Source organism: Cygnus olor, chromosome 2, assembly GCF_009769625.2.
Source record: "Cygnus olor isolate bCygOlo1 chromosome 2, bCygOlo1.pri.v2, whole genome shotgun sequence".
Taxonomy (NCBI): Eukaryota; Metazoa; Chordata; class Aves; order Anseriformes; family Anatidae; genus Cygnus; species Cygnus olor.
This window is the reverse complement of record NC_049170.1, coordinates 62,430,086-62,449,394: the sequence shown is the minus strand read 5'-3', so window position 1 is coordinate 62,449,394 and position 19,309 is coordinate 62,430,086. Positions and strand designations below refer to the sequence as shown.

At 40.0% G+C, this 19,309-nt stretch overlaps 1 protein-coding gene across 11 annotated transcripts in view; it reads left to right on the top strand.

Moving 5' to 3' along the window:
- Positions 1 to 10,816: 10,816 nt before the first annotated feature.
- Positions 10,817 to 19,309, top strand: part of PDE1C (phosphodiesterase 1C) — a 318,847-nt gene continuing 310,354 nt past the window's right edge. For 2 of the 11 annotated variants that reach the window (XM_040546315.1, XM_040546316.1), the window contains exon 1: positions 10,819 to 11,198. In XM_040546315.1, the coding sequence (XP_040402249.1) occupies positions 11,114 to 11,198 (85 nt within the window). In that variant the 5' untranslated portion in view covers positions 10,819 to 11,113. Of the gene's footprint in view, positions 11,199 to 19,309 lie in introns of all 11 variants that reach the window. The other 9 variants (XM_040546317.1, XM_040546318.1, XM_040546323.1 and 6 more) reach the window with 6 other exon arrangements.

Below are 19,309 nucleotides of genomic sequence, written 5' to 3'. Positions count from 1 at the left end.
CTTTGTCCCCTGAGAAAGACAGGCCTTGCTAGGTTTTATGATGATAGATGGAAAATGCATTTATCATCTGGTTACTACATTTTTGGCCTTGTTAGAGGCATTCGAGTTGACGAATTATTTCTGCCAAGCTAACTATTTTATCTCTTAGCTGAGAGCTCCTAGAGGTGGTTCAGTACTGACACAGTCCAGCCATGATGTGTAATAAGAATTGCAGCAAGGCACCTTGGATCCCAGGCCAAGAGGCCCTCTGTTGAGGTGAAATACCATCAGAAGCCTAGATTCAGAGACAAGACTGCCTTGTGCATTTCCAGGGACTTTTTTTTTTTTTTTTTATTTATTTTTTTGAGATAACTGTACAGGTTTGAGTGGATTATCCTTCAGGACTTTTTATACAGGGAAGATGTTCCAAAGCTATAAAGCAAATACAAAAACTGTTTAGCTAAGGATGCAGTGGATCAGTTGATTAGATCTTCCAGCCATCTATAACTGAAAGGACACAGACACTTCTTTACTGTGAGGGTGACAGAGCACTAGAACAGGTTGCCCAGAGAGTCTGTGGAGTCTCCTCTGTAGATATACAAAACCTGCCCAGATGCCATCCTGTGCAATGTGCTCTAGATGACCCTACTTGGCAGGGGGATTGGACCAGATCATCTTTAGAGGTCCCTTCCAACCTCAGCCATTGTGGTCCTGCTTCTCTCTTGCGTCATCTCATCTTTACTCTGCATCCTTCTCGCTTCCTCTTGAAGAAAGGGAACCTTAATTTTACGTTGGGGTCAATATAGCAGACTCTTGTGAGAGTAGCCCCTTAAAAAAAAAGGGGTGGGGGAGGAGGAGGAAGGAAATCATATAATATTAAATAAATCAGTGTGTTCAAGTATGAATATTGGCATCATTTCAGCCAAACATTCAGCACCTTCCCTGAACTCTGGTGCTCTTCTGGCCTGTCTCAGCATGTCTTTGCTGTTAAAGTGAAATGAATTAGCTGTACCAAAGGAGAAGACAGGACAGTGCATCAGGGAGGAGGATGAGGAAGGATGGGGAACCACTCTCTTCTGTATCAATGGCTGACTTGGCTGCTTCTGAAAGTTGATTATAAGGAAATCCTGTGTTGCTGTTCACTTTGGTTCACTCCAAATCAGCCTCTCCCACCTTCACTTTCATGAAGATTGAGGTCATTAAATCAATGTCAGTCTTTCTGCTAATTGTTTTAATTTACTGAAATTATTACTGTGAGAAGTTGATTCTTCATACAAAGGAATATTTTAATTCCATTCCATAGACGGAAGAGAAAACTAATGCTATATGGAAATGAATACAGCAACATTTGTTGCTTAAAAAATGGAGTTAAAAATAATATGAAAGTAAAATAAATCCTTCTATTCACGTCCAAATGCTAAAGATTCATAGATGAATTTGGGGTCTTCCCTGCTTTGCTAGACATAGTGGCCATTTTACCTTGTCCTCTTGATATGGCTGCAGATGTGTGCTGACAAATAAACTTGAAACAACTGTCAAATGGAGAGGTTATAAACAACTATTTTCTTGGCCCACGATTTGCAAGAAGTGTGGGAAGGCTACATGAATCTAAATGAAATTAATTTCTTCCCACATTACTTCTTGAAGTCTGCTGGTTCTGTTTGAGTTCTTGGTATTAGGATTCTGTTATCAGACACATAATTGAAAGAGATTGCTCAAGAGTCTACCAATCAGCAATAATATATGCCAAGTACTTCTGTCAGCATAACAACATAAAAGTCTTTCTCTCTAGCTAATTTTCAAGGCTAAATTGCCTCATGCATCACCTCTCTGAAATGTGTACTTATTTACTACGAATTCTGCTTTTCTTAAGACATGAGTTTGTGGATACTTGCTCTAAACATAGGTACAATTGAACTAAAATAAGTTTCCCAATGATAATGGATAATCTCTGCTTCTCAGCACTAAACTCATGCCCCAGAGCTGGGGTCAGGAAGGATTTTTTCTTTTATGTGAGATTAGTGTAGACCATTTCTGTGCTTGTTGACTTGCTTGCCTATTCATTTTTTATCTCCCTTGAAATGTGGAGAGGGGCAGGCTTGCTCGAATCTTCTGGAAATTCTCACCTTAAAAAGCTCCTACTGAAAGTACTACTGCTGTCTTGGGTGTCCTGCCTTTGGTCTTCCGTCAGTGTTCTTTGGCAAATTTCATATTGAAGCTCTGTAGATTATTTTGGTGTGTGAGACTGCCTGGTGGCCTGGGGTGTGCACGGTTAAAGAAGCAGATGAGCTAAAAGTCTTTATTTTTATTGCCTATGATTGTGAGGTTGTGGTTGTGATGATCCTTACCAGTTCTCATATTTCAACGTGGTCTGAGTGTCCTTAGCACTGAAATTGATTTAGTGGGCAGAAAAAATGGTAAGGCATCATTTTGTTGAAGAATGAGCTATGATGAAGTTGCACTAAGAAGACAAACTGCTTTACATCCATGCACATAGTAAAATCCACCGACTCTGCTAGTCCCAGATTCTACTAGAACCACCAAGAGTTTGGAGGTACAATGAGGAAAGAATATTCCTGATACATGAACCTCTTCAAGGAGTTCTCTCTCCCTACCCGCCCCCCCCCAACGGTACTCCCTAACACAAGGTAAACAATTTACACGGCTGCAGAGGTATTTAGGTGGCTTTCAGGCAATACCTGTTCTGCTCTTGGCGTTTGAGTGGGATGGGAACAAGATGCCAATAGGAAGTAGGTTTATGGAGGCAGTTGTCCACTTGATGTTTTATTAAATTTATTAATAATTTTGTTGTATGTATGTGTGCACAGGCACAAGATTACCAGACTTTGAATAGGCAGCTTACTGTTGGAAAGTCCTTGCTTCTTGGGCATGGACAACCACAAACTTCCACTTTGTCATTGGGGTAGCAATTCTGAAGGAGCCTGTAGAATGGTGAATGCTTACTATTTCCAACCTGAAATTGGATTACTTGGTTCTCTCCTGGTACTGATCATTCAGGGCATGATTCAGCTTCACTAAGGCCACAGTCCCAATTTTTAGGCAAACATATAAGCTGGTTAGCTAGGCTCCCTCTCTGCTCAAACTAAAACTGTGTAGAGAGACTCCATCTCTGGAGGTATCTGTGCCTCTTCCATGATTATAGAAGGTGTCTACTTGATTAGCTTAGACGGGAGCCTACTTTTCAAATGCTTAGAATCTAAATGAGTGTTTTAAGCTTCCCACACTTTTTAAAGGTAGTTTGCTAACAGTTCGAGGTCTCGGGATGAAAGTTGCCATTTGTGGTACAGAGATTTAGCACAGATCAGGTTAGCAGGAAGTAAAGGGCAGATGGCTGCCAAATGGAATGATATTATGCATTGGGTCTCTCATGCTTAAAATAGTATGACATTTTTGAACTAGTTTCCCTTTTTCTTTCTTTTTTTTTTTTTTTTAAGAAGATGGAGCTTTATGCATTTCATAAAAAAAGCAATTCTCAATACACTCGCATTCATATAATTAAAAAAAACAACAGATTAAAGTAATGAGATAAATGGAAATCTCATAAGCGTTAAGGATTTAGACAACAATAGAATTTTAACTATGAAAAATATGCTTGTTGAATCTCTGACTTTAGATTAGAAATAAAATATTAGCCTTAACTGTATGTAACTAAAAGGAAGCTTCTCTTCACTAACATTCCCTTAAATATACTGATGCTTAAAGTATTATTGAAACCTAGTTTTTAGCAATAGAATTGATTAGTTTTGACACAAGTAAATTTGTTGCATACATAATGTTGCTAGGTCTGGCACAGGTCACTCATACCCTGTGCTATGGCCTCCATCTCTGCATTAACTGTATGGGGAACCCAGAGAGACCATGCACTTTAATTCAGCACTTATTGTTATGCCTGAAGTAAATAGTGTAGAAACCCCTTCTCCCCCCTTCACTTTCAGGGTAGTATTTGCTGATTAAATTTTTTCTTGGGACAAGACAGCTTTGCTCTGCCTTTCTCCTTTCTCTCAAGAGCTGTAGAAGAACAATCATCTATATTATGATTGTACATGGTATGAAAAGGTGTTTGTGTATGTGCTTGTGTGTTGTGTGGGTGTGTTGTGTGTACGCATCAAACCACCTTTTTGCAGCTTAATTTCCATTTATTCAAGTGTATCTGTATCAACAAGGAGAGAACAACCAGTTCTGCAAATAAAATATAAGCTGTGTTCATTTAACATCAAGGACGGCTTGATCTGCCCAAAAAAGCTTGTGCCTAGGAACTGTGTGGTTATAAAGGGCGGTCGAGTTTTGGACACCTGCAAAGAGCAGTTGGAACTGTTGCTTGTTTTTCTTGCTCGTATTGGTATGATTGAAGGGGGAACAACTGACTTGGGAAGGGAGTGGTTTGGAGCACATATAGGGTGTTAGGTTGTCATTTTTACCCGTTTTTTTTTTTTTTTTTTAGGTAGTAAAGAGAGAATCTGACAACTTGAACATTTCATTACTTTAGTAGTGGTATGGAAAGGATAAAGTGTAAAATTCAGCCAGAAGTAACATGTACAATACAGAGAAAATCAGGCATATATACAAAGTATATAAAAATAGGGAGAAGTAATGCTCTTTGCTCCTTTAGGATGGTGACTAGCTAACCCCCTGTTACACAAACAAACAAACAAAAAAACAACCATACTAGTGGTGCAATGAATGACTTTATGAAATAAGTTTTTTTTTTTTTTTTTGAATATGACTGTCCACAGCCCAAAGCAACAGGGACAATGACGACTGCCAAGGAATCAAACATGATGCAGTGATTTGGATGTGTGTGCTAACTGGTCCATGTCTCTCTATGCTCTCTTGACTTTTAAGAGGGATAGTGAGAAGGAGTAAAGTCAAATCTACCAACAAAGTAAATTTATGGTGCAAGTACTAAGAGGATCAGAAATCTTTGTGGAAAAGAAAATCTTTCACTATTGCTTTAATTGCAGGATAGTCCCAGGAATGTTGTGAGAAGTCAGCCGTGTACGTGGCAAAATCATGTAGCATTATTTTTTTTTTGAAACCTGTTTTTGACACTGTTACCACTAGCTTTATTCTGTTGTGTAATGGTATAATTTTTATTGGTTCTGATTTTGGTTGAATTGCTTTCAAGAATGCCTGCTGTAATATGGAGAATCATATTACATTGGAGAATCATACTTCAGTAGTGTGCAAAATGAGACCAAAAAATTAAATTAAAACATAAAGGCAAATTGAAATTGGATCAGCAGCACTGCTTAGGCAAGAGTGGAATTAGGGCATTAGAAATGTTTTGTTGTTGAAATTGTATTTGTTGAAATTCTATTTGTTTAAAAAAAATAAATCTCATTTAAAAAGTGGAACTACACCCACAGGCAGGGATGATTTTGGCTTTCAAAGTGCTAGGGACTGTAATTTGGTGTGTGAAGGAAACAGCTCATGCTAGGTGTATTTACAGGGATTTTTCAAAACCTTCATGCTCTTGTTTCCTGCTACAGCCTCTTTCCCAACATCTGATTTAGCATATGTCTAGATTCCACTGGAAAGATGTATTAACAAGCTACAGTATCATACTGTATTTTTCCTGGATACATTGCAAAAGATGGACCTTGCTGTTTCTGGATTGCAGTTAGTTGGATGAGGATCACAATTCACCATGTTACTATCTGCAGGCTATCTGGAGCAAGTGTAAGTCTTTGACAGGGTTCCTACTGCTTAACTTAGGTCTCCTCACTAAGTTCCCTCTTTGAGATCTTAGAGGCCTTGATCCTCTAAGGGGAGACCTTCTCTGGAGAGCGATTCAGATTTTAGGACCTTGGAATCACATTTGGGTTTGGCTGCTCACTGCAAGGGAAGCCTCAGGGTTCCTGTCTTAGACACCTCAGCTTGGTGCCTAAAAGTAGATGGTAAAGATTCTTCCTGTGTTTCTAAAGAAAACAATGCATTTCTTCAGTTGCACAACTGCTTGAAAGAGCTGAGATGAAATCCAAGTTCAGAATAATACTACCACACTTTTCTTTCCTTTCCTGTGCCCAGAATTTATCAGATGCATTTGGATTTTTATCCCACAGTATGATGTCATTTTAAATGACACAAAATGAATGTGTGATAGGAAATATAAAATAGAATACACCAAAACAATGCTCCAGTACACTGGAGACTGTTCCTTTTGTCAGCCTTTGGTAAGGGAGAAAATGGTGAAGCTTGAAGCAAGCAGAAAAAAATCAGAACAGACGAGCATTAAAAAGTCATATTGCCTTCTGGCTGTCATGCCTAAAAATAACCTAAATGTAGTGGATATTCCTGACAGTGACACCTTCTGATAAAATCGTTGTAACATGCAGATGGAGTACTTCTAGGAAACAATAAAATAAAGGAGCCGTCAGGGAAGAATGCAGTATCTTCATAAACAACTTACAATATGTAACTGCATTGTTGCTTGTGAGAAATACACCAAGAACCTCAGGGGATTTCAGCTTAACTTCTTCTTTGAAGCTCTAAGGTGTTTTCTTGAGATTCATCAATTCTTGATGAATCCTGTTCAGTCCTGAAAAGTGCTGAGTTCTTCTTTGGGATGTTAAATGTTTTCAAGCAACACTGACAGTAGAGATGAGAGGAGCCCTCTGTAAGACTGCTATCAAAAACACTTGCTTTGAAAACTGGAAACATCGTTCGGAACACCTTATTTCCTGAAATTTTCCTGAATCCGAGGCACGATTCTGTAGGACCTGCCTGGTGGTTCTGCAGTCCATGCACTGGAACCCATAATCCCAAGGATTTCTCAGTACTGGCAATCCTGAATCTGGGGACCCCTCTGCCTCCACGTAACCAGTCCTCAATTTTGGTTACATAGTCAGAAGGCTTCAGAATTGATATCCTTACCAAAGGGAGTAGTAAGCTGAAGAGCAATCAAGTAGCTAGGAGGAGAAAGTTTCAAAAGCAAGAAGCTTTCATACAGCGTTTATCTGATCTGTGGACATTCCTGCTGAAGGATGCTGCAGATGCTGTGGATGCTGAAGGATTTAAGCTGATTGAACAGAAAATTTCTGACAGCCTATGAACACACAGAAAATACAGCTGGCTCAGAAGATACCTGTGATGGAAGTGGTTGGATTTATTGTGTCACTGTAGTTTGCCTTGTTCTTAACCATTTTTAGTACCTTTATCATTTTCTGAACATCTATTGTTCTGGCAATAATGGACATATGATGCAGAGCTGGATATAGGATACTGCTAAATGAATCTTTGGTCTGACCCCCTATGGTTGTATTTTTGTTCTTAATATTCAAATTCAAGTTGTCAATTAATTTAGGGTACCTGAGACATTTCTCAAAAGACAAAAATTCAGAGCTCCTAACTTTCTTTACTTCAGTGGCAGTCTCTACAAAAGCATGATTGCCTGAGGTATAAATTCATCATTGCTCCGATGAAATTTGATTGCACTGGGGACAGGGTCAACAGGAGCACAGGGATGGAAAACTGGGAGGACAGAGCTCCAGAGCTGCTGGAGTGAGTGGGAGTTTTGCCCTTGACTTCTGTGGGGTAAAGATTTTACTTCGCACTTTCATTTTCTCTTTCTCACAATACAAGAACCAGGGATGTGCAACTGAAAGAACAAGCCATGACTTTGAGCTGATACGTACAAGTTTTTCTATATGCAACTAATTTTCAGAATTTGTTTGGGGAAACATTTGGGTTTAAAGTGCAATTAAAAATCTTTCAGTCTTGCTGAGACAAAGTTGTGTGAACCGTGTACCTGCTTTTACTCCAAGGCAGAAATAGACTGCCTGGGGATAGGAAGACAGTGTTTGTGTTTTAGGTGACTAGGTGACTGCTTTTTTTTTTTTTTTTTTTTTTTTTTTTTTGAGACTTCCTCTAGCATGTATGTTGGAGAATGGAAGCTTGGACAGATCACTGATTTCATTTGATACGATGTTTGATTAAAACAGACTTCCTGAAAATATACAAACTCTTCTAGACATTGAAAAGTGAAGGGGAAAATATTAAAATAATTGCTGTTTTATGTATTGACGAATTAAATGTTACCATGGATACGTTGTCTGTTTACAGCAATAATAATAAATATTTTCAATTCACACTGTGCTTTTCATCTCAAAGGATCCCCAGGTGGTTTACAAATGACATACATGGATTGCTCTACACGGCACTGAACTGCAGCCGCAAGAACTGTCTAACGATTTATATTGGTACTGCCTGGCAGTGCAAGGTAGAAAATGTACTGTACCCCGAACAAATCTGTAGGGATTGTTCAGGAGAGCAGAATGTAAATGGCAAAACTGAAATTTAGCCAAGAGCTTAGCAGCAAAACATGAAGAATCAGGTAGGATCAGGTAGCAAGTTACTGATAAAATTTGTTAATTCTTTGACGAGCCAGATTATATTTTTACTGGAGCAGGAAAGAAAGTATATCCATCTTGAAAAGCTTACATGTTCCTTTTCACCCTGAAGTGAGTACTTCTAAAGTTTTGAAGGGAGAGAACATCACACTGCAAACAGCCAGTTTAGGATACTCTACAGGAATAGGGGATATCAGCTTCTAGCCTTATTTTACCAGTTTTCCCTGCTGAGTAGCTGTCTTTGCTCTTCCTTGGGGGAGATGATTGTTTTGAACTTAAAAAAAATATTAATTCAAATAATCGTAACAATTTCATATTAATTGGAACTTGATCAATGTCTGTGATTCTATGATTCTGTGATTCTGTGATTCTCTGCAAGGTAATCCAGGTGTACACAGCTGCTGAATGTCTGAGTCCTTTTCTCTCTGGTAATCTTTAGAAAGTGAGTGATGCTCCAAAGAGGATGAGAAATGATCAGCGTGGTGATTGCTTTGTGATCAGGGTGTTCTCCTGAGAACAGAAATGCCAATACAACTCTCCTGCATCCTACATGAGTGCGTGGTCCAAACCAGGGAGCAAACAAGGCTGTGGGCTTTTTGTTTTGTTTGACTTTTAATGAAGTCTCTCCTGGAACTAAGAAACTTGACTGAAACTTCATGATCATCATTGGTATCTTTCCACAATTTTTTGATGAACCAACGCTTTATGGTTTAAAGAAAAATCAGACATAAAACAACAACAACAACAAAAACAAAACACCACAAAAAAAATCAACAAACAAAACAAACAACCAAACCTGACAGTTCTACTTTTCACCTTTCCTTTAGATAACACTTAACTTTATGCTTTCTAGATACAGTGTAATTCTCTATGCCTTTGCTTTCCTAGGCGGATCATTGGTGCTTATGTAGGTGAGTGACCTATATAACCAGTGACAGAGAAAATGATTCCTTAGAAGCACTTTATACTCAGGCTGCTTTTATATTGTTCAGGAAAGGCAGCTAAATGATGGAGTCGAATAAGCTGCTTGAAAATTTTTCATTGCAGTGGCTGCCTACAGAGCAGCACCTTTTTAAAACTGCTGAGTTGTGCCTGCCCTTCTGAGGTTACATATAATTGCAGGTGCGAGTGATGGAACCGTTGTGTCTCAGATATTGCTATTTCGCACTTCAGTCTTGAAAGGCCAAGAAAATTGGAAGACCAGGTCCTGCTTTCTGTAAAAAATGCACCCACTAACAGCTTTTTTCTTAATGAACTTGTCTTGTGTTATTGATCAGCCAAATCATTAAAAAAAAGTTAACAAAAAAGTCTGTTTGGCTGAGGCTCTTGACTGGGCTAGAATTAAGTGGAATTTAAATTAACTGTACGGGAGCTCAGCAGTGGCTCTCATCCTTCCTTTGAAGAGAGGGGATTTAGAGTGCAATATTTCTATCTAACTTAAGCTTTTGTCAAACTAAGGTAGGGCTGAGGTTTATACCTTAAACACAGACCAGGCTTGCTGATATTTTGTAAACCTTTTGGTGTGCCTTGGGCAAGCTTTTAGCAGACTCTCTCTGCTATAATTTTGATGGCAGTCTTCCTGAAAAGTAGTGATTCCATGTCATTTCAACAATGAGCAGTGCAGAACCTCATGAATTTGCCTGCAATTTACTTCTGTTCTTTGGAACCTGCAAAATGGGGGCACTTCAGTAGCCCTGTTTCTATACCAACACACACTAAAAGTGTACGTGTGTGTGGTGGTGGGGCTCCTGCACAGATTTACGTGAACTGGAATCATTAAGACATTGACAGTGCTTTCTCGGATACCTATTTATAAAAACTTGGCTTGCTGTAAGCCTTCTGGGAAAACTTCATCAGCCTTAACCCTTAGTTTTGTCTGTTCATAGGAAGGGGATGACCTGCTTTCCTTTCTCAGTGATGTGCTGCAGTTTTCTGAACATAGCTTTTAACTTAAAAAAATAAAAAAATGCAGAGAGGTTTATAAGCCATGTGATGAACCAGCAGGAGGAGGAGGAAGAGCTTGAAAGACTTCTCTTTGTGTGTGCATGTACATTTTACTCAGTTTATCATCATTACTGCTAAATCACTTTTGCTGTTTTCTCATGGTCACTTACGTTTTTACTGATAATCTTTTGTACTCTGCTGCTTGTTGTGTTTCAAGAGACTTGCCGTTAGTATAAGAAGTGGATGATTGATGGTGTACTCTAATCTTAGGTTGATTCATTATATCCTGAATGATTAAAACACATCGCTTCTATCTGAAGGGCTGAAATCTGAGCACAATTTGCAGCAAGCCAGAAGTCCCCCTGAGCAAGAGGAGTCACAGAAGCAGGGACTGAAGCAAGGCAGGGAATACGAGGCGCATCAGTGGGTAGATCATAGCAAAAATCTAACCCTTCATCTTTTTTTTTTTTTTTTTTTTTTTTTTTAATTTTACACGGAACTCCTACGCAGAGATTTGACAGATACAGCTGGCTTATTGACTAGGTAGTTTCTCACTAATTGACTGCTGGTTTGGTACCGGAGCCTCTAACCGGTGGTTAAACTGTGGGCAGGCATGTCGGTGAGATTCCAGTGAGAGTGTCTGGGGGAGGAGAAAGCGGCTGGGTGCATGCCTCTCGGATTGGGCTCCCCGCACTGGGAGATGTGTGAAGTTGGGTGTGCGTGCTGGCACAGATATTCAAGGGCAGCTCAGAGCGAGCTCGAGCGTGCTGCTTCCAGGGGGGAGAGAGCGGCTGCTGCTGAAAGAACAAGCTGGCAGGATCATGACAGAGCCAAGCAGCAGAAAGGAAGGATTTAAAAAATGCCGGAGTGCTACTTTCAGCATCGATGGCTATAGCTTTACAATTGGTGAGCTGGATTTAAATCCCCTTCTTTCCTTCATTTTCTCTTCTGCTTCTTTCCTCTCTTTCTGCAGCTTCAGGTAAAAGACAGTTGTTGCTCACAGTTGCTTTTTCTCCCTGCATACCTTTAAAATGTATAGATGCCCTGAAACATTTTTTTTTCCCCATTATGCCTTCTATATTTAATTCTTTCTAAGAAACTTGTCTGTGAAACGCAGTCACTGTAAATCCTCTCCCTGGGTTTTGGCAGGAGTTCACTGAGTTGTTTGCAGAACTTCTTGTTTTGGAACCTTATCTCAGGAAAGCCACTGTTTCAGGACTGAGCATTTCCAACCTGCTTGCTGTGTTTCCTTCCGATGAGCCCAGTAACACAACCCTTGGGAGCCTTGGTTTTGTTTCCAATATTTCTTTGTTGTCTTAGCAAGTGTTTCCAAATTCTGGAACCTTTTGTCATTTCTTAGGTTGTATAAAAATATATATAATCATTCTCATTGCCTCTCTCCAATACAAGAAGCGAATTGCTGGGGGAAGGAAAGATGTGAGGAGAGATTAGGAATTTTAGGACTGTTTGTTTCTCTTGTAGCTGTTTGAAGAATGCAATTTATTATGTTCACTGTCTTGGGGAAAAGTGAGGCTTCTCAAAGCAACAAGTGTCTGTGTTTTTTTCCAGGAGTCTTGCTGTGCAGAAGTTAAAATTGGAGAATTTCCTAAGCAGGCTACCCTGCTAAAACTGCCCATCTCACAAGGCTATGCTATATAAAACACAATACTTCCTAAAACACACTTTTATAGCATTTTAATCTTCAAATGAAATCCAATTTAGTATATATGGATAACTTATGTGGAACAAACAATCAATACAAATCCCCCTCAATACCTTTTAGGTGGCAGAGGTTCTACTTCCTTGCAGTTGTGAAATCTTGGAAGTCTTTTCTGATTTGTACTAGTATAACTGGGTCACGGTTTCATCTAATAATGATGAATGCAAGCTTTTTGTTGGTGTGGGAGGTGGCACCTGTTTTATCTAATCCTCTGCTTCACAGAAAACTTATTTTTGCAACCACCAAACTTACTGAAAAAAATGGAGACAGAAATGTATGCTTCACTAAAATATATTTGTGTAGTGATCTGTTAGTGTGCATTTAGCATTTTAAAGGTGAAACTGCCAGGTAAATACTACTTTGAGTTTGTTTCTCTGGGAAGGTGGTAGTCCTCCACAGGTTAAGTTGCAGCATGCTGACTTTTGAACTCCTTCTCCTTAATCTCTCCATCTCTCATCATCATTACTAATAGAGATATTTCTTCAATTTGTGTCATTCTGGAGGATAAACATTTGCTTTTTGAGCCTAGCCAGTAGAAAACATTATCTGAAGACGCTGAGCATTTATGACTGCCTAATTATTTGTTTGTTCATGAACAAACAAGCAGGATTGCTGTATTTGTTACTGTGTTGTCTTTATTGCTACTTGTGCTCACAAAACAACTAGACCAAATTTTGGACCAAATGACTCAGGCAATTTCAGTTTTTTTTGCTTCTTAGGACAGTTGTTACATAGTAGTCCACGTGCTGTTTTCTTCTATTTGATGCACACAACCAACGTATTGATTGTGAACTGTGTGTTATATAACACTTATTTTTATATCTGGGTAGATGTGCATTGGATTGACTCACATAACCATGAAAACACTGTAAACATGTTATCTAGTATTGCCAGCACAGCGTGGTGGACAGATCTGAGTGGTTCATGTATTAGTTAATCTCTATGTTAAAGAAAATGAATGTACCCAAAAGATCTGACAACAACAATAAAGTGTTGGGGATGGGTATATACTTTCCGGGATCAAATAAGGCTTTTGTGTAAATAGCTAGTTTCAGGTACTGCAAGAAGGTTTTGGAGAGTGTTGAGCTGCTGCATCTGCTATTGAAGTATGTCAGTTGGGAGAAAAGACCGAAACTCTTGAGGAACAGGGTAATATTAGATTGAGATAAATGTGTTTCCACTTGCATGCAAAAGCAGCACTGATTCACCAGTATTCTAATTGCTAAGAAAGGATCACAGCATTCTGAAAAATGATCATTTACAATTAAAGTTAATGAAAATCTTTGTGAAAGACCCAGGCCTGAAATCAAATGTGAGGGTGCCAGGGAATGGAAGAAGGTTGGTGCTCCTGGCTGATTGCCTGCAGTTATGACTTTCTGGCTCTGGAGATGCTCAGCATCCATTCACACAGCAGTGCGACTTAGAGCAGCTTCTAGGCAGCTCTAATTTTCCCCTCGCTGATTTAAAGTGCTGGTGGATGGACATCAGAGCTGTGGGAGCTCAGCACTTCCCAAGTCCTCCACAGATCCCTGCAGAAGTATCTGGCCTCCAATGTTAAAAGGCAAAAGTATGCCAATACCTCATCACTCTGTACAGAAAGAAAGCTGATTGCAAATCCCTCTCCTCCAGATGCCAACTGCTGTTTTGGCAGAGCCCATGACGATGGCTGAGGTGTGCTGCTCCGCACGCACTGAGAATTTCTTTTGTGGTTTTGGAAGTTGTGCTTATGGCCTTTTGGCACTGGAAGCGTGATGTAAAGGGACTGTAGTGAAGCTACAGGGAGCCCTTTACTGGGTCCAGAGCTACAGAGCGCACCATTTAGCGAGACTGTTTGTGATGAAGCAGGCAATTTCATTTGCTCTAGAAAGTTTAATACATCTCTAATCAAGGCTTCAGTATCTTTATTTTCCTTGGTTTCTGTCAGCAGATTTCAGAGTCTGTTTCAGAGCCTAATTATATAAGTTATTGTGTTTGAGCTCTTGTTTAACTTTGGCTAAATTTTCCTGCGCTAAAAGTAAAATAAAAAATAAAAAAATACAGAACAACAGCTGAGTTTAAAGGAAAAGAAATTAAGAGGAACTCATGCCTGTTTTTTTGTTTTGTTTTGTTTTGTTTTTGTCCTGCACTTTGTTTCATCACTCCTGTGTAAATGAAATACTATTAAATCAGAACACCAGTGTTAGTTATTGACTTTGCTGCTGTAATTATCTCTTTAAAGGTGCAAGACAGAGAAACATCCACTGCTTTTAAACCTGGGAAAATGGTAAACACAAACATTAGTAATGTATTTTCTTTCTGCATTTATAACCTTCCTATGACTAAGAGCTAACTTCATTAAAGCTCCCACTCTCTGCTTTTCATATCCAGAAGCACCTGGCAACACTGTTTTAAGTGTCCTGTCCAAATTTATCTAATAAATTTATTTTTATAAGTTAGAATGAATTGAAGTGATGGGGAGTTCTGCTGTAACTGAAGTGTTATTGGAGGAGGGATACGGAACTGAAACACTTAGTTTAGCTCACAGCAGCTGTTTCTAAACCTTGCAGGAAAGTTTCTTTAGGAGGACCCTGTCTCCATTTCATGTGCAAAAGTTCTTCCTTCAATTATTGCTAAAGATATGAGTCCTGCTTAGTGGCATTTTCAGCCCCTACTTTGAAATATTTTTAAAAAAATATGGTTTTCTTAATGTTTCTAGTTTCTTAGGTTGCAGTTCATGGTTTGAAACCTATTTCAATATCACTTGTAAGGGTGTCACTGTACAACCTGTGAAGAACACCCCGAAGTAGGGTTCTTTGTGGGTTCCTCAAGTTCATATCAGGAATCTGTTGTGGTCAAAGCAAATGTTGCTTGAGAGGGTGTGTGTGTTGCCTTGGTATGAGTTGGGGATGGGGAAGATTGGAAGCAAAGTAGATACTGAGCTCAAAATTCTTAGAATAAGAAAATAATACCTTCATCTCTGTGTCGCTTAATTTTTGAAGAAAATGCTACTGTGGTTATTTTCTCTTGAAAGATTTTATGTTAAGATCTCCATGTTCAAATTAACTTGAATAGAAAGTACTTTAAAAAAAAAAAAAAGATTGTAGAAAGAAACCGGGTAAATAAGAGCAGTTTCACTCTTTGTGTACTGCATTTTGCCCAGAGAGGTGTGTATTTTAGCAGCTCCTAATATAGTTAACTGCATTGTTTTTGTGTATTGATTTTCAGCTTTATTGGAGTTGTTTTTTCTTCTGAAGGGAACAGCAACTTTGCAAGACACTGAAGAGGCAGGTTTTAGCAGACGACTCCCCCGGCCCATACATAGGCACATACAGTGTGTTATTATGGAGATTTACTTTATTTCTGCCCTTAATTTCTTTTTATAAAAAAGTCAGCTTGAATGAAAATATGCTGTAATTGCAAGATGTTGACAGATCTGTCACTGATTCTGTGTGCATGTCACTCATAGCGTTCCTTCAAAGGAGGTCTGGGAGAAATGGCTGTGGGGTCAGTTCACTCCTGGGGAGGGAGAAAAGGTATCTCTACCTGTGCAAAAACAACATCCCTGGCAAAGAAGTGAAAGGGGAATGCATAACAACCACTCCTGTTGGGGATTATAGCTGTTCTTTGTCTTTGTACTTAAACTATGTATAATTGCCTTTGTTATAACATCACAGATGAAATATTTAAAAACAAAACAAAACAACAACAAAAAAACACAAATCCCAAACTTCGCTTTTTCCCCTCCCTTTCTCTCTCCTGACCATACTCTGAGAATACCTTCTCAATAAAAGCTGATAAGCAGTAACAATTCTGTGTAAACAGTGGAGCATTTTTTCGTCTAGTATCTAGGAACTGAGGAATCCAATTTTATTAATATTAAAAAAAGTGAAGCTTGCAATAGGACATGACGTTGTTAGATATGATTTAGCAAAGTCTGATGCTGTTACAATGAACTAGTAAGGAAAATAACCCCCCCTTCTCCTACTTCTCAAAATTTTACCTAAAGAAACCTGCAAGCAAATAGATTGTGAAATAAAGCTAAAAATGAGATTTTTTTTCCTGCTTTTTTGGTTACAAAGCTGTGTTTTAGTTTCAAACCACAGTGGTTTTCATCTACTCTGCCCTGAATATTCACCTGAAGGGAAGTTGCATTGCTGGCATGCGTGTTTGTAGGACACCCAGCTGGTCTCTTGTGTGGAGCGGCATTCCTCTGAGCACAGCGATGGGCAACAGGAATTCCTCTTGTTGCTATTATAAAGGGGTGGAGATGGTGATTTCCATGGCCTCTACAGGGACTTGGCATGGCACTGTACCATCGGTGTTTCAGGGTGGACTGCTGTGAGCTAAGTAAGTGATCTCTGAAAAGACTGCAGTGTTGGTTCTTGCATGGCAAGAAGCTTGGCAGTATTTTCATGGAGCTCAGCCCATTTGCTTCTGTGGATGAGCTGCCTTACCACTCCTACCTGCTGCTCACAGCTGTGCTCTGCTGTGTGTGTCTTGGATCCCGAAACACAGCGAGTGTCCGGGGCTTTGAGGGAGAGGCCACTGTGCAGGGCTGCACGCCAGGTTCATAGGCAGCACACACTGGATCAGACTCAGATTGCAGGTCACTGTGGCAGGGTCACATCAAAAGTACTATTTTCTTTCCTCCTCTTGGTTTTATTTGTCTCAGAAGCTGTGAATGGCAAGAACTTAAGTAAGTTTTGACATGAGTGAATGGGCATTGCTGTTACCCGTAGCTGAGTTCCACTTAGAGCAAAATAACCTCCAGAGCCCTGGATGAAGCGGAGAGATGTTGATGGATAAAGTCATTAACATCACTGTCAAGAAGCATTCCTGCTTCTTGAAAAAGCATTCACATGATGTTTTTGGAAGTTGGTGAATTGCATATGTCTGGGTCTTGGTGCTCAGTCTGTCACTTCTGGATCTACCTTCAGGACTAACATCACCAAAAGGCCTGAGCCAGTCAGTCTGTAGGGGATAAGATGCACTAGTAGGAAATAGCTATGAAAACTAGGCTTGTGGGCCACTGGGACCCCAGTGCAAGGTGCAAAGAGGGCAAAAGATGGAAGTACATGGCTGGAAATGAAGACTGCCATTTCCTTTGCTTCGGATCCCATACCTGCTGTGTCATTTATCCTCCCACTCCTACCTTGTGAGGGAAGGAAGTGCAGTCAGTTCTCTAGACAACGAATGATGGTTGTTTTGTACCAGGAGGGACCTCATCCTACCATGGTGTAAAATGTTATTGTTCCCGCTTTTATTTTCTCTCTGGTCTTTGGCCAACTTGTCCTGCTCCCAGTGCCTTCTGGACTGATGCAGTGAGATTAATTACAAATTTCAGACTCTAGAACAACCAAAGTTGAAAACAAATAAGCAGGCATAAATTCCTCTGTGTGTTTGGAGCTCAGTTTTAGGCAGCCAGCCAGGCCTGTTTCTGAGCAGGCAGGCTTTGATGGGGAGAAGCCTTCCCTCACTTGCAGCCCCAACCAGCTGCCTCTCCTGTGTCAAAAGACAGAGGTCTGCATCTTCCTTGTACTGCTGGTGTGAGGACCAGCATCTAGGAGCTCTCAAACCTAATAGCCTTTTAGGATTTGCATCTCTGCTTCAAATCTTCTATTTTAAACCCTTGTGCTGTGCTAACTGCCCCATTCTCCTGTTGTAGTGTAAATGCAAACTCATTTCTCCAAATGCATGAGGGACAAAGCAGAAAGCTCCTGGACGCATCCTGTGCTTATTTGTACAAGTGCAAATCAAGTCAAAAGGTAGGATCCTGGCCAGCACCAAATTTGCATCACTCCACTGCAGTTGGGAGCACTTCAGTGACTTAAATGAGCAAAGGATGTGTCTCCGGACAGTTTTTGCTGGTAGAAATGTGTGCTGCTGTAGGTTAGAGAAGAGGCTGATGTATACACAAAGGAAGGTAAATCAGGCAGCTTTACCACAGATTGCTTCCAAGGCTCTGTCAAGAATTTGCTGATATTTTTTCCTCCCAAACTCTCCCTGCCCAATGACAGAGGTTGTAACTAGCGATTTTTCTGAAACTTGATTCCCAGTTTTCTGATAGCTACAGGCTCAAAATATTCAGGCCAGGGAGGTTAACCCTCGTGATTACATCAGTAGCTGTGTGCAAAGTTGGAAGCATGGTGAGGGGAAAGTTGTAGTAATTACTGAACAGATGCACTTAATGAGGTCTCCACTGGCTTCCCAGCTGGCAAGTTGAGCCGTGCACTGGGATGATGCGAGGGCAGTCGCTCGGGTCGTGGTGTGACATCGCATCCTCCCACTTGTTGTCATAGCAGCTGCAATCAGCCCCTTGAAAATTTCCCTCAGGAAGACTGCAAGCATCATCTTTCTCCATTAAATGGCAGCGTGTGGTGCTTAGTCTCTTGCTGCTGCATGATGCTGCCTCTTATTTCTGTTGATGTAGTGCCTTTTTTGGGCCCCTTCTCAGAGTGATGCAGAGCGATGAGACCTGTCAAATGGTGTGCTGTTGGGAAAAGGGGCTGGGTAAGCAACTTGCTCAGCCAGTACTACTTAATTCAGTTTTTACTCCAAGTGCCTCTTCTAAAGTTAGTATTTAAATAACCAGCTTATACTCATCTGGGGTGAGAATAAGGAAGGCAGTTTGGATCTGGGTCGTCAGTCCTTTCTCTCTTAGTATTGACAATGAAAGCTTTCCAAAATCAAATTGTACCAGTATTTTCCTTGCATATGTGGGTAGCTGAAGTTGTTGCAGTTCCTCCAAGTGACATGCTGATTGCTTTTTATGGAATCTTTTTTTTTTCTTTCCATTTCTGGGTCTCATAGTCTTGAACTGTGGTAATGGATCTAGTCCCCCAAAATGGTACCACTGTTTTCCTCTTTTACACATTACCCCTTTCCTTCTTTTATTCTGCGCTTCAAAATACCAGTGTGAATTTATTTTGAATCTTGACTACTGAAAACTAAGCTTTTTTGCTCTATTCCCAGCAGGCAGATTAGTATATGAAGAAAACTTCCAGGGATTTTGGAGACAGACTCAAAGTAAAAATTATAAATACACCAACTACACCAACTTTCTTTGAAATTTACAGCAAAATGTCCTTTTTTTTTTTTTTTTTTGGTCTATGTGTGTGTGTGATCCTTATAGACAACGATAATTGACCTAAACCTACTAAGCAGATACCCGTAAGAAAACCTAGAAGGAGAATTTCATCCAGGCCATGATTCTGCTGTTGGCTGAGCACATGAAATTGTTCTGAAGTTGCAGGATATTTCTGTGGGCAAACAAGTGGCCTTGCTCTCAGTTGGCTGCTGGCTGAGGACTCTGCTGTGC